This window comes from Balaenoptera ricei, chromosome 7 (genome assembly GCF_028023285.1).
Source record: "Balaenoptera ricei isolate mBalRic1 chromosome 7, mBalRic1.hap2, whole genome shotgun sequence".
NCBI classification, from domain to species: domain Eukaryota; kingdom Metazoa; phylum Chordata; class Mammalia; order Artiodactyla; family Balaenopteridae; genus Balaenoptera; species Balaenoptera ricei.
This window is the reverse complement of record NC_082645.1, coordinates 102544148-102561436: the sequence shown is the minus strand read 5'-3', so window position 1 is coordinate 102561436 and position 17289 is coordinate 102544148. Positions and strand designations below refer to the sequence as shown.

Genomic DNA, 17289 nt, shown 5'->3' with positions numbered 1-17289 from the left:
ACAGTAAATGTACCAAGTTAGACAGGACAATCACCTGCCCACAACTTCTGGGTGGCCTAGACCTATTTGCATTTCAGACTGGGCTCAACCCTCTTCTGAGTAAAGAATTTAGGGTCCTCCTACACAGTTTATACCTTTCCGGGCTAGCAGATAGCAGTTCCTTAAATCTTTCACCATGGGGGCAGGACGTTCAAAGAAGCAACCCTCCAAACTTCCACGGTTAAAGGTGCTTCGTGCTGTCATGTGGTGACTACACTCAGCCACAGAACACTTGCCTGACTTAAGGTTCCTGAGCTGGGGTGTCCTGTTCCACCCAGTTTTTCCCCAGAATAGCCAACTCTGGGAACAGGCTGGTTCCCAAAGATAGGGGGTGCGCATTTGGTAAAGCAGCCTGGAAGCTAGAGCTGAGAACTATGGGAAACTGAGGCAAAAATACAGGGGCTAAAACTTTCCTGCCCTGAACGTCTCATCCAACCCAAAATGAAACTAAAATATTTTGTTATCCATTCTCCAATAAAAAGCTCATGTGTATTCAATTCAGGCAGAGTTCTGTGGGGTGCTGATGGCTGGCTTCTGATCATAGCAGAACCTGCCTATTTTAGGGTATGCCACGAAGCTGGCATCTGTGGCTATGCCACAGTAGAAGGAATGATACTGCCATGACACGTGGACACCTCTCTCTAACCCGCCACGCGCCTTCATGCTGCTCTGGGTTCTGAAACCTCACACAGCAGGGCAGGGGTCCTGGCTTCTCCTGCCCACCCCTTGGGAACACGATCTGGTTTTCAGGGTGGATGCAGTTGTTTACCTCGCCCTTCTCCTTTCTGGGGCCCACCTCTGCCAAAGACGTCACAAGACAGAAAAAGGCAAAGCTGCTCCTCCCAAGTTCCAGGAAGGAGGTTTATGGACAATTTGCTCATTTCAAGGATTCATCTTTTCCCAGTCCCCCATCAAGACAGGGAATTGTCCCTGCCCTCTGTCCATTGCACTCGCTTTGCAATGACCCCCCAAGACCGCTGCTGGCTGTGTTAACAGGGCAGGGGAGAAGCCCTGCAGGGAGACACTGGGTGGTGGCCGCCTGGTGGGCCCTTCTCCTGAATGGACAGGCAGCTCATGATGCCCAGCCTTCCTGTTCGGTGGGCGACAGGCTGGCCAGGTCAGGCTGCCTTCTGCTGGCTCACCTCCTGGCCTCTACTGAACTGCCTGTCTCTTCACTGGGCCCTGAAAGTGGCACAAAATTGGCTGCCTCACACTCAAGGTCACCAAAGTGGTGTGGGTGAGAGAAGCAAGCAGGGAAAGGGGGACCTGTAAACTCCAGGACGGAGGCAAGGTTCTGCAGGGCAGTGAGAGCGTGCGTGCCCCAGGGCACACACCCTTCTGCCTCCCCACCTTGTGAGTTCTGCCTATTTTAGGGTATGCCACGAAGCTGGCATCTGTGGCTATGCCACAGTAGAAGGTATGATACTGCCATGACACGTGCACAGCTCTCTCTAAGCAGAGGATTGAGCTGTGGCCTGAACACTCCGCTGGCTCTGGGCAGTGGGCGGAGCTATTACAGAGAAAGGCCTTTGGTACCAATTTCCTAACAAGAGACAGGCAGCCTCTAAAGCCTAAAGAAGGCAGGGGTGACTGAACTTGTTCTGTATAAATGTCTGAGATTAAAAACCCTCTGTGCAGGCAACCAAGAGTCAGACACCTCTCTCATCCTGTTGAATGGCAGCAGAAACTAGCTTGGTAGAAGAGGCCAGGGGAAGGAGCTTGAACCCCTAGGCACACCATACCTACTGAAGGTTACCCCCAAGATTATGGGGTGTTGGCAAGTGCACTGGCTGTGAGGGTTGTGGGTAGGCTTAGTTCACCTCAAGATTTTTAATTCAGTGGGCACAAAAGACAGCAGATCAGCACTTATTACCCTATCTGGAGAACAGGACTGCCTAAACTTCACCAGAGGGGGACCCAAGATCTGGCACCTGGCACAGACCCAAATCCCCAGGCCTCAGACCATGCTGGCCTCCTGCATGCAGAGCTTCACACCATTTAGGGCTCTCATCATCTCCACCCCTGATAAAGGTAACTTCCTCTCCATGTAAAATTCCTGCCGCGAAGTGGACCAGGAAAAAGAACACTCAGGGGTGGTTCCAGGCCTATTTACTCAACTAAATGTCCTTAAGCAAATTACTTCATTTCTCCAAGAAGACCCTGAGAAGGACAAGACTGGCCCCTCAACTCAGGCCCAAAGAGAACACAGCTGATGTCAGTAAAAAGGTCCCTCTGTGTTTTATCCTAGCTGCCACTCTCCTCGCTCATAAAGATGTAGAAACAAGGAAACCCACTGAGAAGCGAAAACCTGTGTGTCCCATCTTTAGTCTGCTGGGCAGCTACAGGCCCAACCCTGTCTGCCTCACATGCAGCTACTGCCCAGACACCTGGGCCACCGACACCGCTACCTCCTTCTTGGTGAGCTTAGGAGAGGAAGGTGGTCCTTCTGCAGGACGGTGCGACTCACGTGATTGTTTTCATTTCTTTTTTCTCAGCATCTGGGCGTGCACGGTTCAGCACCTTGAGGAAGTCAGATGTTTTTGCCCGCATACGTGTGTGAATATAGGCCTGGAGGCAAACACAATGGGTACTGAAGCAGAGTCATCTTCTAGAAAGACAGCTTTGCTCTAATCAGCAGAAATTATCAGGAAGGTCTGGGAACATCCACCCTAGGGTTGACACAGGGCCATGCAAGGAAGCATATATTCACCTCTCTGCTATGGGGAAGGGTGAGTGAGAGATGGAGAAAGGCCATGATTTCTTGAAGCCTCGAGAACCACCTACAAGAGGTCATAGCAACAGCCTGGACTACAGAGACGACTTTCTATGGCATCAGCCCTGGCGGAGAGAATGACTCAGAGCGCAGGACACTGAGGCGCTGCAGCTGCTCTCACTCACCTTTGAGCACTTGATGTGGTAGTGCAGGTAGTCCCGGAACGTGTGGATCAGGTTGATGGTGTTGTCTCGAGCACTGGCGTTGGTGTGGCGAGGGAACAGCACTGGGCAGGGAGGGGGGGACAGGCAAGGCGTCAGGGTCTAATAACACCAATGCCAAAGGGCGGGAAGACCAGCAGCCTACAGTCAGCTCCATCTCTCCCTCCTTAAGGACCGTCCACTCATCTCATTATGCCTGGGCTTTGTCAGGGTTTCCTGCCAGTGAGTGCCAATGGAGGCGATCATGGTCGAAAACCAGAGCTCCTCAGGGAAAGGGCTTGGCCAGGGCATTCATTCCGGGTCTGGATTCTCTGGCTGTGCACTGTGAAATCTAGGCCGTCTGCCACACACCTACGAGCTCCTGCCTCTGCAGCTCAGCAGCCCCTTTGGAGGATGACACTGCTGGCTACCTGGGCGGACTGTGGGGCAATCAGGATTAGAGAACAAAGCCTGCCTGTCCTCGGTCCTTGGTGCTGAAGCAGAGTAAGTCTTCAGAGAAACTAGATCCACAGAGGGTCACGTAGTCTGTGGTGAAAACCAAACAGGAAGGGAGAAGGATCTGAGCGCCCTTGATGAGGATGGGCAGGAGGAGCTGCTTCGGCTGGGGGCTGAGAAAAGCCCCTCCTGCCGCCAACCCCCGGGAGCCCTGTGCAGGCAGGCACTCAGCCCTGCGCCTGGGCCGACCCGCACACCTCTCCTGCTGGCTCCTTGGAGTCCTCTCTACCTTCTGTAGCCACTCTACTCAGTGGTCTCACCATAAGCAAAATCCTCGAGTATAAAGGTTTGTTGAAATGAAAAGGAATGCCTCATAAGCAAGGGTGGGACCCCTGTGTCAGCTTGCCCTGAGAGAAAAGAGCACCAGGCCAGGAGATAACTACATTGCAGAGGTCCTGAGATGCTAACGACTGTAAGTTTACCATCAGTTTAGGTACCATAAAGAGATATGCTGCCAAATTAAACTGTGGCAGGCTGCGAATTGTGAGCTGTGTGCCAAACTCAGAGAGGAACATGAAAAAACAACGTATCTTAGATTTAATGAAGCCTGGTAAATCAACTCGCTCATCTTCGATAAACTGGTGCACCTTCAGCACTGAGGTGAATTAAAGAAAACTCCAGAAAGGGGGACATTTTAGTGGCATCTGGGGCAGTGGGTGAACAAGCTGCGATCCTAAACCGTCAGCTGTAACGATGAGCCAGCCCCCTCGGCTGAAGCAACTGTGAGACGGGAGCACGTGAATTTTTTCAGGGGGAAAGTGGAGTAAGTGAATCATGGCTGGCGCTCTGGTCTAATAAGCAAAAAACCAGGAAACGCCAAAGGACACAGTATTCCCACCCAGCTGCTTAGCAATGCTTATATGGCCCTAACTCCTCACACTTGATATCACAGGCTACCCTTTTTTCCTTAGGATTTAGGAAAAACGGAAAATGATTACTGTATAAAAATAGCACTCGACCTGTACTAGTGTCCCGTGGCACGCCTCCTACAGTCATGGCAGCGGCAACAGGAACGATCGATATGCCTGCTTTCGCTCCCACCCCCCTTAACCACTTCAACTGCAGTTATGAACCCACCAAGGTGCGCAAACGCAGCCACCCGCCCCGCTCACCGAAGGTAATGTAGCCGATGTTGTCGCCCACGGCGGCATCGGTGTCTTTCAGCTCCAGAGGAGGTTCCCTGTGGCTAAAGAGGACCTGTGGGGCTGTGTGGCTGGCTCTGCGTCCTTCTTTGAACTCCTGCCAGGAGGAAGCAAAAAGCAACCAGAAGAGAATCTGGTGTGAGATGAATGGCAACTTACGCTCCAGGGTGTGCCCTATGGGTGTGACCTCTGAGCCCTCTGACCAGCAGAGGCTAAAAATAAACTACACCTAATGTGAAATATTACAAGTGCTGGCTGCTATCAATGCACTTCAGATTCAGAGGAGAGATCACAAAGTACTTAACAAGTCTGATCTTCAATGAGTGTGGAAAAGCACTGTTAATCCTTTTGCCTTTCTCTTGTTTTGGAAGAACACAGGTGATAAAATTACTTCTGAGACTAAACAGACAACAAGTTGCAAAGCACTGGGAGAACCAGATTACATTCAGGATAATGACTACTGCTTGTTAGTCTCTTTTGATTTAATGTGAAAAGAGGTTACATTTTTCAGGAAATTAAAAAAATTTCTGGGCGAATGGAACCCAAGCTTTACCTTGATTAAGACTTCAAGTTGGGGACTTCCCTGATGGTGCAGTGGTTGAGAATCTGCCTGCCAATGCAGGGGACATGGGTTCAATCCCTGATCCAGGAAGATCCCACATGCCGCGGAGCAACTAAGCCCGTGAGCCGCAACTACTGAAGCCCGTGTGCTCTAGGGCCCGTGTGCCGCAACTACTGAGCCCGAGTGCTGCAACTACTGAAGCCCGGTGCCTAGAGCCCGTGTTCCGCAACAAGAGAACCCACCACAATGAGATGCCTGCGTACCGCAACGAAGAGTAGTCCCCACGCAGCCAAAAAAAAAAAAAAGACTTCGAGTTGAAGTCTTAACTTATTTAACCGTTGCACACAAAGCCCCTTATGAGCTGACCAATTTTTCATTCCTCCTCTCACCCCACCTCCACTTCTTCCAGTTTCACGAATAGTATGCTTTCTCTGGGGTCTGAGCCTTTGCACAAGTCTTGTTTCACTGAGGTAACTTAGACCCTGTTACTGTTTAGAATTCATCAATGAGAACTTTAGACCAAATTTAAGCCCTTCTTGGGAGAAGACAACTTTGTTAAAGAGGTTGAGCTGTCTTAGTGTTCACTGAGAAAAGGAGACTGTGTGACATGAGAATTGGAAGTCCGACTCTTGATTCTCGCTCTAGAATGGCCGTGGATGAAATCACCACCACCCTGCGTAAGAGCTCACCCTTGACAAAATGTATCCACCCTCACCAAACTACAGAAAAATGCCTAAGGAAGTAAAAACCAGGCCATTCCTTCCATGTTCTAATCTCCACATCTCAAGCTTTCCCAATCCATACATTCCTGTGTAAATAGACAAGTGATACAAGGCATCCCTGTCTCAACCCAGATCTGCAAGAACAGGACTAGATTTTCCAGCAATGCCAGTAAAACCGACGATCCAAATTCTCTGAGTAATGGCAGAAGGATGGAACCAAAGGCTTTCCAAGGTCTCTGAGTTTTATGAGTATACCGAAAGCATGTTATACAGCCATTTGGTCTGCAACGCTCTTCTACTGCTGCTCAGATATGATCTCTTCTATAACGCTATCTCCAATAACCTGGGGGTAGCTGGCTGCTCTCCCCTCGGGGTTCCCATTCTTTTCTACAAACCTCTACTGTGATACTTTACTATTCATTAATGCATCTGCCTTCCCCACCAGGTTGTAAGTTCCTCAAGCCAAGGATCCTGCTTTTATTCATCTCTGTATGTAGTCCTCTGCCCTTCAAAGAGGCTGTCTAGCACATGGCTTGCTGAATGAAAGAAAGCACCTCTACCCTAGCTGACTTCAGTGTCAGTGTCAGGACACTGTAAAGGAGCAGGGACTATGTTTCCATTTGCAGGTAGGAGAATACACACTGATCAGCAAGCCTTCAGTAAATGAGGAAGGATAACACCTGAGGGGGTCTAATGCCCAGTGTGGGATCTCGCCTGTTTCACCACCCTGCCTCCTGAGCTCACTGCGTGGCTTCTAAAGGTTGGTGGGAAATGAATTAACAGCACTGGGTTAGGTTAGCTCCCCTTTGAATTTTGTTCCCCAAAGGAAAAATACTTGGAGAGGGAGGGAAGGATCCAAGATCATTCAAAATGGAAATTCTTAAAGCAAAGCTTCTGAGATTGCCCTTCTCTAGAAAATACCTCTCATCCTGCGACTGGTTGGGAGGTTCTCTAACTTCTATCAGTTTTCCTCTTTAGCCTCGGGGTGGGGAAACAGAACAGATAATAACTGCCCGCCAGTATTTTCTTGTGTTTAGTAAGCTTCCTGAAGGCTCCAGTTCACTGGTACACGTGGCATTCACAACCAGCTGGAGTATTTGTAAGCCTGTGGTGACTTGGCAGTATTTCAACAGTTCTGTATACGGAAAGTGATACATTTCAAACATTGCAGACTTGGTTAACAATATACTTCTGATTTGGGGCTATCCTTTAGGCAATCTCATGTTTCTCCTTGGTTTTCTCTCTTACATAACACTTAAAAGCCAATCAACCCACCAACCAGCAGCTCTCTTTTCCTTAGTGTCCTTGTTACATATGTATCAGCTATACTACCTCGTTTTTCTCCCTCCAGCTGGGATGTCTTTTGAGCATCACAATACTATTTCTTTCCTCCATCAAAGCACAACTGACCACAGGAAGTTTAGAATAAACCCAAATATACACAGAAATTTAGTATATGATAAAGACAGCATCTTAAAATCAGTAGTGTAAACATGGGCTTTTAAATAATTGCTGCTGGGACCAGTGGGTAGCCACTTAGAAAAAAAGATGTATCCACCTTTCATACCATGTACCAAGAGAAACTCCACACAGGTAATAAGATTTATGTGTAAAATATGAAACTATAAAAACACCAGGAAAATAATACAGGTAAACTTCTTTATAACCTTGCAGTAGGGAAGGAGTTTCTAACTATGACTCAAAATCTGGAAGCCATAAGAGGTTGATCAATTTAACTACGTGAAAATAAAGTTCTGCATGGGGAAAAAACAAAACAAAACAACAACAAAAACAACCCACAAAGTCTAACGACTAACTGGAAAAAATATTTGCAATTCTCATCACAGAAAAAGGGCTAATCTCCCTAGTATATGAAGAAATTGAGAAGATCAATAACCCAACAGAAAAATGCGTAGGGGACATAAAGAGACATCTCACGGGAAAAAAAAAAATAGCTTTCAGCATAAAAAAAGATGTTTTGACCTTGTTCATAAGAAAAGTAGATAGCATTTTTAACCTGTCACATTGGCAGAAATCCAAAAGTTCAACAACACTTTGGGGAAATGGACATTCTCATGCACTGGTGGTGGGAGGGAAAATGGCACAACTTCTATGGAGAAGAGTTTGGCAATACCTTCCAAAATTACTCACTTTGAATCAGTGTTCCCAGTTCAGGAAAATATCCTATAGATATAACCCCACATGTATACAGGTAGCAAGGGGCCTCAAAAGGGGCATCTTCACAATTGCCTAAGAGGCAAATTGCTTCTGTCTTTGTCTCTGAACATGGAGGAACCAGTGGTTTCCACTTAACTTCTCTTAGTTACTTACTGAACTAACTTAAAGATCTAATAATATAAAAAAATCCTAGTTCACCATACTCCAATGTCCAAAAGGGTAACTATTGTTCCTATTGCTTTTCACGTAATAAGCGTTGAAATGAGGATGTCTACCAGATTTTCCCTGGTGCTCAGCTCATATGCCTACAAAGATAATGCCCCAAAGCCGAGCACTAGGAGATCCTTATGAGTGGGTAATGGATACTCCCTGTTTTTTTCCTTATGGCAGCAATAAGCATCCCTCCAAGTCTGCCTGCCAAATGACAAAAGCAGGGATTGTGTTCTGACCAGGTTGGAGGTGCATGCCAGAATGAGAAAACAAAGACCCACAGCAAGCGGACTAGTGACCACAAGGAACTTCAAGCAGCCTCCCCAGGTCACAACACTCTGTGCTGGGCATCCACTGTTCTCCCTTCTCCTAGAAATTTAAAACAGCTAGGCCCAGGACAATGATCAGATGATTTATTCTGGAGGGGAAAACCAGCAAAATAAGTCCAGGTTTCTACGGTCATTTCACATAAATTACCCCAGTCTTTGAGTTTGGAGAGGGAGGCAGGGCGGATGGCTTCCTGAGCATTGCCTTCTCACATGGTGCCAGGCCCGTCACTCACTGGAGAAACTGTCAGTGCAAAAATGCAGACTTTGGGGCTTCCCTGGTGGCGCAGTGGTTGAGAGTCCGCCTGCCAATGCAGGGGACACAGGTTCGAGCCTTGGTCCAGGAAGATCCCACATACCATGGGGCAACTAAGCCCGTGTGCCACAACTACTTAGCCTGCTCTCTAGAGCCCACGAGCCACAACTACTGAAGCCCGCGTGCCTAGAGCCTGTGCTCTGCAACAAGAGAAGCCACCGCAATGAGAAGCCCGTGCACCGCAACGAAGAGTAGCCCCCGCTCGCGGCAACTAGAGAAAAACCCACGCGCGGCAACGAAGGCCCAACGCAGCCAAAAATAAATAAAATTAAATAAATAAATTTATATAAAAAAAAAAATGCAGACTTTCTTTTTCCTTTTAGACAAGTGCCCTACCACATGTACTTTGAGGGAGAGCTTAAGTTCACATGCAAAAAAGAATACACAAAATTCTCCTAAGGAACAAATCTCCAGTACACTCTCCAAGATAAGATCTGTTTAAAGTATAAAAATAAGTTAAGATGCCGTCTGGAATAAAATGGAACAAGACTGGTAAAAAAACAGCCAAATCTAAATATATAGTTCATAGCTTTTAAAATTAGCTTGTCAGTCTGGATTTAGCCCAATTTCTGAGCTACTGTGTTTAATTCCTCTGTCAATTCTGCATAGAAACACATGAAATGCCTGCCTGAGGCTTACATTTAGGACCCAAGATATACATTTCTATATATTTATGTACATACACACACACTTTCGTAAGTTTGAGTACTCTCAAATGCTGTGTCAACATTCCAATTTTTCTGCACAGGGACTACAAAATTAGTTCTGATTAATTAGCTTAAACACGAAAAGCCACTACATGGGCTTCCCTGGTGGCACAGTGGTTAAGAATCCACCTGCCAATGCAGGGGACGTGGGTTCAATCCCTGGTCTGGGAAGATCCCACATGCCGCAGAGCAACTAAACCCGTGCGCCACAACTACTGAGCCTGTGCTCCAGAGCCTGCGAGCCACAACTACTGAAGCCCGCACGCCTAGAGCCCATGCTCTGCAACAAGAGAAGCCACCGCAATGAGAAGCCCGCGCACGGCAACAAAGAGTAGCCCCCGCTCGCCGCAACTAGAGAAAGACCGCGCACAGCAACAAAGACCCAACACAGCCAAAAATAAATAAAATAAATAAATTTATAAAAACAAAAAAAAAAACAAAAAGCCACTACAGATGGATCAAATTGAGAATATCCCTTTTGAAGATTTCCCTAGTCACTTAGAATGGCTACACATAAAGTATTCTCACTATATTAAGCACAACTGTCTTTCAACTCAACCTGGCAAAAGAGATTCTGTCCCAGAATTCTTAAATCTCATCACCCTGCTAAGGAACAGAATGAACGTAAAAAGTTTTTTGAAATTTAACCACTGTACTAGATTTTGAATGCTGAGCCATCTCAGAAGAAACCAGCCAGGATACCACTCACCAATGAGCTCTCACATCCTAAAGCCAGCAACTGGTTAGCAGACCGCATGACAAAGCCACAACGGGTGTATTGTGTCAGACCTGAGTCCAACCACACCAGAAATCCAATTACAAAATGTCCTGCTAAACCCCATTATTCTTCTAGTAGATGAGCTTCTTCTGAGGGAGGCACTCCCTCCATGGGGACCTCGGTCAAACTCAGACCCCGTCTCTTCACTGTCAGTTCAACAAGTCTACCCTATTAATGCATTACCTACTACTTAAGAATTTTCTCTAGCTTCCATTCTGAAAAGACTTTATTTGGGACTAAGCCAAGCCAGTAGACCCTGCTAGAAACTTGAGGAAACATAAGAGGGCAGGAAATGTGACCAAGCTTTAAATCAAAGACCCCACGGCAGGAAGGATGCTTAATATTCAGTCATTTTGTTAGTATGTTTAATACTCAATTCACCCTCTAGTCCAGTCCTGCAAAAGGGCTAAACCCACTAAGAAAAAAAATTCAGTGAGTTTGATGGGGGCTGTTTAATTAAATCTTCAACAAGTTCCAGCATCAAATGAGCTGCCAGTTCTTTTCTATGCTCATGGTGTGCTTTGATAACAAGGTGTAAGTCACCAGGCCATGGTTCCGCCCCAAGATGTCTGCTCCATACCTGCATGAACACCTTTCCAATGACCACATCGTCGTCATCCTTAAACACTGTGCTGAAGACTACTGTGACTCTGTCCTTTTTAGACTCAACATACCTGAGGGAAACAAAACCCATGAGAGTGAGTACGGAACCAGAACAGGGTTTTGTCAAGAACTTGCTCTACAAGTGAAGTAGGAGGGTAAAGTCACGAATCTGCTAATTCATAAAACAAGGTGTGCCAGTGAGACTAAGTATTTATGGCCAACAAAGTCAGTATAATAAACACATGCCCTATGTGAGGCAAGAGATGAAAATCACCCAAAGTGGATGTTATTAACTTGTCTATATGCTACGACATGGAATCTAGAGTTAGTGATTCTCAGAATTCCACTTTAAAGAATGTATTTCTTTATATACTGTGAGGCTCATAGCATGCAGATGACCCAAGAGTTGCAACAACACAGAACCTACAGTCACCCTCTGCCTCCCGATTATCCAGCTATACTACTGAAGGGGACTCAAAACGGTGGTGCCTTCAAGGAAAGCACTGGATTCTCTTTTCATCTTTTGCCAACTTTCAGTATCTGGAGACAAGGAGAAGTGGCCTTTCCCCCCCAACACTTACATCCTGGGTTAAAAAATTTTATGAGAAACACACTTCGGGGGATTCACACAATAGAGTTTAAGGTTTGACTTAGCCGAATGACTCTCAGTAAGCACGCGTGACAGCCACGCCAGGCTTCAGGACCAAATTCTATACTCACATGGTCTCATCATCCCTATAATGGATAACTGCCCTGTTCTCTCCTTCCTTGCCCTCTTCTTGGAATTGGAAATATTTCTCAAAGACAGAGGCAAAACAGTTTCGTTTCAACATGCCAGCCTGATGCACGATGGAATCCTTGGATGCCGGCAGATTTTCAAGGTCATATAGCAAAGAGACATTGTATCCTGGAGGGGAAAAAAAAAACACCCAACAATTATATTAAAAAAAACTTTACAGGTTCTAATGACATTTTATTTTGTCTCAATGTCTATACTTTTAACCCAGGTAGAAAGCTGTCCATTCCCATCTACTTCAAAGGGCAAATGAGATGAAATAAAAAATCTTAATTCTTGCAGAATTACTGTAAATATATATATAGCTAATTAACAGATACTATGCAAAAATTTGAATCAATATCAAAGATGACTGATTACAAATAAGGAATAGGAGGAAGTCATAATCCTGGAACTTTCATTAGAAATTTAATGTTCCAGACACAGCTGTGAAGGGGGCTGAAGATGCTATCAAGCTATAATATGAGTTACATATTTTTCTCTGAGGTTTAACATGCCAAGTGCCAACACAGCCAGCAGTTGGGTTGCTTTTTGATAATAAAATATGCCCGCTTACATGCCATCGCAAACCCTGAGGGTGGAGGTAGGGGAAAAACCTAAAAAGGAAAAAAAAAAGGGTACATATACCTCCCCAATAGATTTGTGTACCCTGTAAAATTGTCAAGGTGTTTTAAAATATTTGACTTCATTTGATCTCCATAAGAATTCTTTGGGGACTTCCCTGGTGGCGCAGTGGTTAAGAATCCGCCTGCCAATACAGGGGACATGGGTTTGAGTCCTGGTCCGGGAAGATCTCACATGCCGCAGAGCAACTAAGCCCGTGCGCCACAACTACTGAGCCTACGCTCTACAGCCCGCAAGCCACAACTACTGAGCCTGCATGTTGCAACTACTGAAGCCCGCGCGCCTAGAGCCCGTGCTCCACAAGAGAAGCCACCACAATGAGAAGCCCGCGCACTGCAACGAAGAGTAGCCCCCTCTCGCTGCAACTAGAGAAAGCCCGCATGCAGCAACGAAGACCCAACGCAGCCAAAAATAAAATAAATAAATAAATAAATAAAATTTAAAAAAAAAAAAAAAAAAAAGAATTCTTCGAAATAGGTAGGCCAGAATATGGTTATTCTCATTTCAGAGGGAAAAAGAGGTTCAAAGAAGCAAAGTGCCAGGCCAAATGCAGCATGATATAAAGGTGGAGGCAACTCTTTTTTGAGCTGAACAAAAACTGGGTCCAAATCCTGGCCTTGACACTTCTGGCCTTGGACAAATTGCCTAACTTCTACAATTCCTGCATCTGTTAAAAAAAGGGGTGGTGAGTTGGGGGAGGCTGCTGGGAGAATTAAAAGAACACACAGTATTTAAAGTGCCTGGAACATAGCAGGTCATCAATAAATAGGGCAGAACAGGGACTGAAATCTGAGTGTACTGACCACTACACTATTCTGCCTCCTTTATAGCGTGTCCAGTACAAATTCCAACAAGGCTGGGATGCTTTATTTTATAATCCAGTGATTAATACCTGCACAAAAGCCTATAGATGATTCTGCAAGAGTATCTGTACATCACCGAGGATCATTTCATATTCTAGACAACTGATGGGAATAATTTTGCCAGAACTGTATAGATTTTACATTTCCAAGTATCTTAGACCTTTATACTTTGTTACTATTTAATTTCTTCCCAAAAGCATTCCTGGGGTCTGTGTTTTTTGTTGGATCCATCCTCACTGAGAGCACTGGCTGGCTATCTAAATCTCTGTTCTAGACAGTGCTTAGCACATTTTTGGCACTCCAATATTAAATAATACCAATCACCATTCCATTTTGGATACCTGAAAACCAGATAAACAAATAGACCACAAGATTAGATTAAAAAAGAAAATATTTAAACTTGAGGTTTGCTTAGTTTTAAGAAGCCAAATAAAACAAACAAAATAAAACTATAACTGAAGCCAGACTTAAGTACGGCTTCTGACATGATGAACAGAACATACTGAAAATGAAGAAAAGTAAAAATCTAGTATGCCCTGCTGAGTTTTCCAAACTTGCCTAGATAAATCCATAGAAAAAGAGGAAGAGACATGCTACCTTCACATGTTTTTATACTTTGCACTTGTCTGAACACAAGGTCTGCAATTTGGTAGTGTGTGCTTTAGCACAGGAAGTGGAAGAAAAGGCCCAGAGACAGAAACATAAGCTCTCCGAGTTATACTCCGCTTGTTCTGATAGATTTTAGGATCTGAGCGGTGACAAGCAAGTCCGAGAGTTCCTTTATGCTTTTTCTGCTCTAGTTCTTTTTTTTCTTTCTTTCTGAAATTCCTTGATTCCTCTTAAAGCCTACAGTGTTATTTATCTTTTGGCTTTTATTTCTGAGATACATTTGTACCATCAATTTGGGGATTAACACATTTCAGTATTCTTTAGGAGTGCAAAGCTCTCATCCATAAATACTCCTAGTAGCAAGTTACATTCCAAAGGCGCTTTTTCTTTATTAGATATTTTGTTTCCAAAGCAGCATATAAGGGTCACAGGAAGGTATTCTAATGGGAATGGTGAGGTGGTGTCATGTTGTTGTTGTTTTTAAAGTAACTTGTTAAAAGAGACAGACACACCTTCCTTTTTAGAAGGATTTGTTAGTCAAGGTACCACAGTCATAGGATTTGAGTTAACAAATATTATGTTCAAACAGTCTTACAACTTGGTCCTGACTATGGGGGCCTGGCTAGGCACCTCAGAATTTGAAACTACCACTCAATCATAGGGATAAAAATACTGTTTATTTTTTTCTACTTTAAACTTCCTTTAAAGCTGTGTAACATAGCTGTTCTAATCAAGGATAGCCATGGTGCTTTCCAATACCTCTGGCCATGAAGGAGGCAGAGATCACTGATCAGAAGAACAGATAAAAGGGGCTGAAATTTTTGTTACTTGAAAATGTGAGAATAGTTGTGAATATCGCTTTTCCTTCTCCAAATGTACAGTGTACAGACAAAGGTGTTACTAGGGGCTAGGAGGGAGACTCAATGTTTGCTTAGTCTTCTCAAAAGGCATTTTAATCACCATGGGCAAACAAAGGTGGCCCTCTGGCTGAAACATTAAGGGAGAGTCATTAGGCCTTATCCAGTAAATGTTAAAAATGGCATATATCAATTCTCTGTGTGACTACAACAATAATGTGTACCATTACTGGACAATGCAAAGCCCCTTGAAAGCTATTTTTACGGAGAGAGTTGAAGTGGGAACTGAACTCAAGCAAAAATATTTGTAAGATGAATTAACATTTAAACGAAATCCTTTGGCTAAAAAAAGCATAGCACAAAAAAGGACAGGTCTCTTTCTATGTCATTCCACAGCTGCTCACATTACTACGTACCTGATTCTGGATTTACCAAAAAACTCCCGTACACTCTCTTTAATAACTAGAAAACACAAAAACAAATAGGTTAATTCAAAGTCCCTGATAATTTCATTATTTTCAAAGCACTGTGCTGGCTAAGCTTTTCCTAAGCCAGCGTTCTTCCTAACTTTCAAATGGCGAATGAGAAACTGGATACAGAGGGGGAAGCAGATTTATCTGAGTTACCAAGCAAATCACTCACACAACTGCAATTAACTCCAAAAGGTTGGTCTAGGATCTGTGTTTCAATCAAGGTTCACCCTTTACTCTTTTAGGACTCAGTCACACCCGTTACATGACAAGATAAAACCAGAACTGTCGGGAACTGATTCCAGTTAGCTTGCTTATCTTGTATGCTTTAAAATTACTTAGCTCACCATCATCTTTTTTTAAAAGACAAAAAGCAATGGATAACTGAATCTTAGCCAGTTATTTATGCTGGTGGGTCCACAGAAGCTTGTACTCTCTAAATGTCTTTTTCTCAAAACCAATCCTTACAGCTGGCTACTTTCCAGCTTTTTGGAGTAAATGATAAAACAAGAGCCCCTTTCACACCTTCTTATTTTTTCTCTGCCAGTATGACTGCTCTCCCTGGTAGAAACTGCTCCTAGGCTGACATGGTTTAAGAAACAAACTTTTTATTCGGGAAGCAACAGTTCTGACTTAAATGTTATATGGGACACATTAAGCGGTAGAAAGGCAGTTATTTGAAGAGAGAAAATAAATAAATATTAAAGTCACTAGAATTTAATAACCTCTCAGTATTTAGTAGTCTTTATACGTTTAAGAGGCAAAACACAGACAAGGCTTATTACTAAGTCTCATTAAAACCTTACACTTAGGAAGGAAAGGTGTCATCACTATTTTTATAGGAAGGTAGAACTGAGGCCAATATATTAACCCTCAGTAGTATAACAGGCTGTGGGGTTTTGTCTCTAGGCATCCAATTTCTAACTCTATGCCACCACAAACACACTAATGATCCTCTTGCATTTTCTGGGATACCAAAAAAAGAGGTACTGAATCTAAGACAAGTTACCAAGTTAAAAATGAACAAGAGTACAAACTTGTTTTAATTGTAAGAGTGGCATGTGTGTTTTAAAGGATCCCACTAGCCAGTGAAAAGCACTGCGAACACAGGCAGTGCTAGAGTGGAGGTCCATGTGAGCAGGGCCTCTGTCTCGTTCACTCCTGTGGTCTCACTGCCCATCTCCCACATCCGGGGACTCATAATAGATCTGAGCAAATGTCGATGCTTTTCTTCTAATCTTATTTTCAATGTACTCGCTAGGTTATTTAAAGCAAACACAACAAACAAACCAACAAACCAGGAGCAAACCATTTATTTCATGTCCCATTTAAAAAAATTATAACATAGTAGGTTCTTTCCCCCCATTCTTAAATATTCTTTAGTATTCCACATATCAACCATTATCCTATAGCTGGAAGAAATTCTCAACGTGCAAAACTTGGATAATAGGGTGGACCTCACCGCATGAATCAGTGACCACACTTTTTGTATAAAGGTAAAAGATAAATAATGCCACTTGTAGTTCCTATTTGGTGACCATACAGCCACTGTAAGGTATCTCTTTTACAGAAGAGGAACTAAAGGGAGAGGTTCAAGGTCATAGAGTCTGTTGACCTTCAGTTGTCCCATATACCACTTCTCCCTAACTGTCTGGGGGAAAAAAAAGTAACACACATATCCTATTAACAATTTTAACTAGCTACAATTCTGTACTGTGTGTACTTGGAGGAAGGGAAAATCAGATGTGGGAGAAACCACAGCACCTAAGATTTAGTTTAATTCCAAGTTACCAAGTTAATACTCTGAGATCTAAGAGGTCTTTAGAGCCAAAATTACACCACATTCAACTCCTCTGCTCCCTCCTCCTGGCAAAACCAGCCAGCGCTTCCCTGCTGACTTCACTTGAACTTTTAACCATGATTCACTTTTCAATTTGTGCCCGCTCTTCCAACCAGCCACCAGAAGATCAGACCTTCCCACCCCAGCGGCTGAGGCTTTCTGCTTTGAAAAAGGGCCTGTGACAAAGTAACAAGCTTCCTGTGGTTATCCCAGGCTGG

The 17289-nt window shown here is 44.3% G+C and overlaps 1 protein-coding gene across 1 annotated transcript in view; it reads right to left on the bottom strand.

Moving 5' to 3' along the window:
* Positions 1 to 17289, bottom strand: part of ARPC2 (actin related protein 2/3 complex subunit 2) — a 30317-nt gene that overhangs the window by 711 nt on the left and 12317 nt on the right. Inside the window, exons 5-10 of the mRNA XM_059928666.1 lie at positions 15178 to 15223; positions 11733 to 11919; positions 10990 to 11083; positions 4581 to 4707; positions 2938 to 3038; positions 2507 to 2607 (exon numbers count right to left, since the gene is read on the bottom strand). Of these exons, the coding sequence (XP_059784649.1) occupies positions 2507 to 2607; positions 2938 to 3038; positions 4581 to 4707; positions 10990 to 11083; positions 11733 to 11919; positions 15178 to 15223 (656 nt within the window). The remainder of the gene's footprint in view (positions 1 to 2506; positions 2608 to 2937; positions 3039 to 4580; positions 4708 to 10989; positions 11084 to 11732; positions 11920 to 15177; positions 15224 to 17289) is intronic.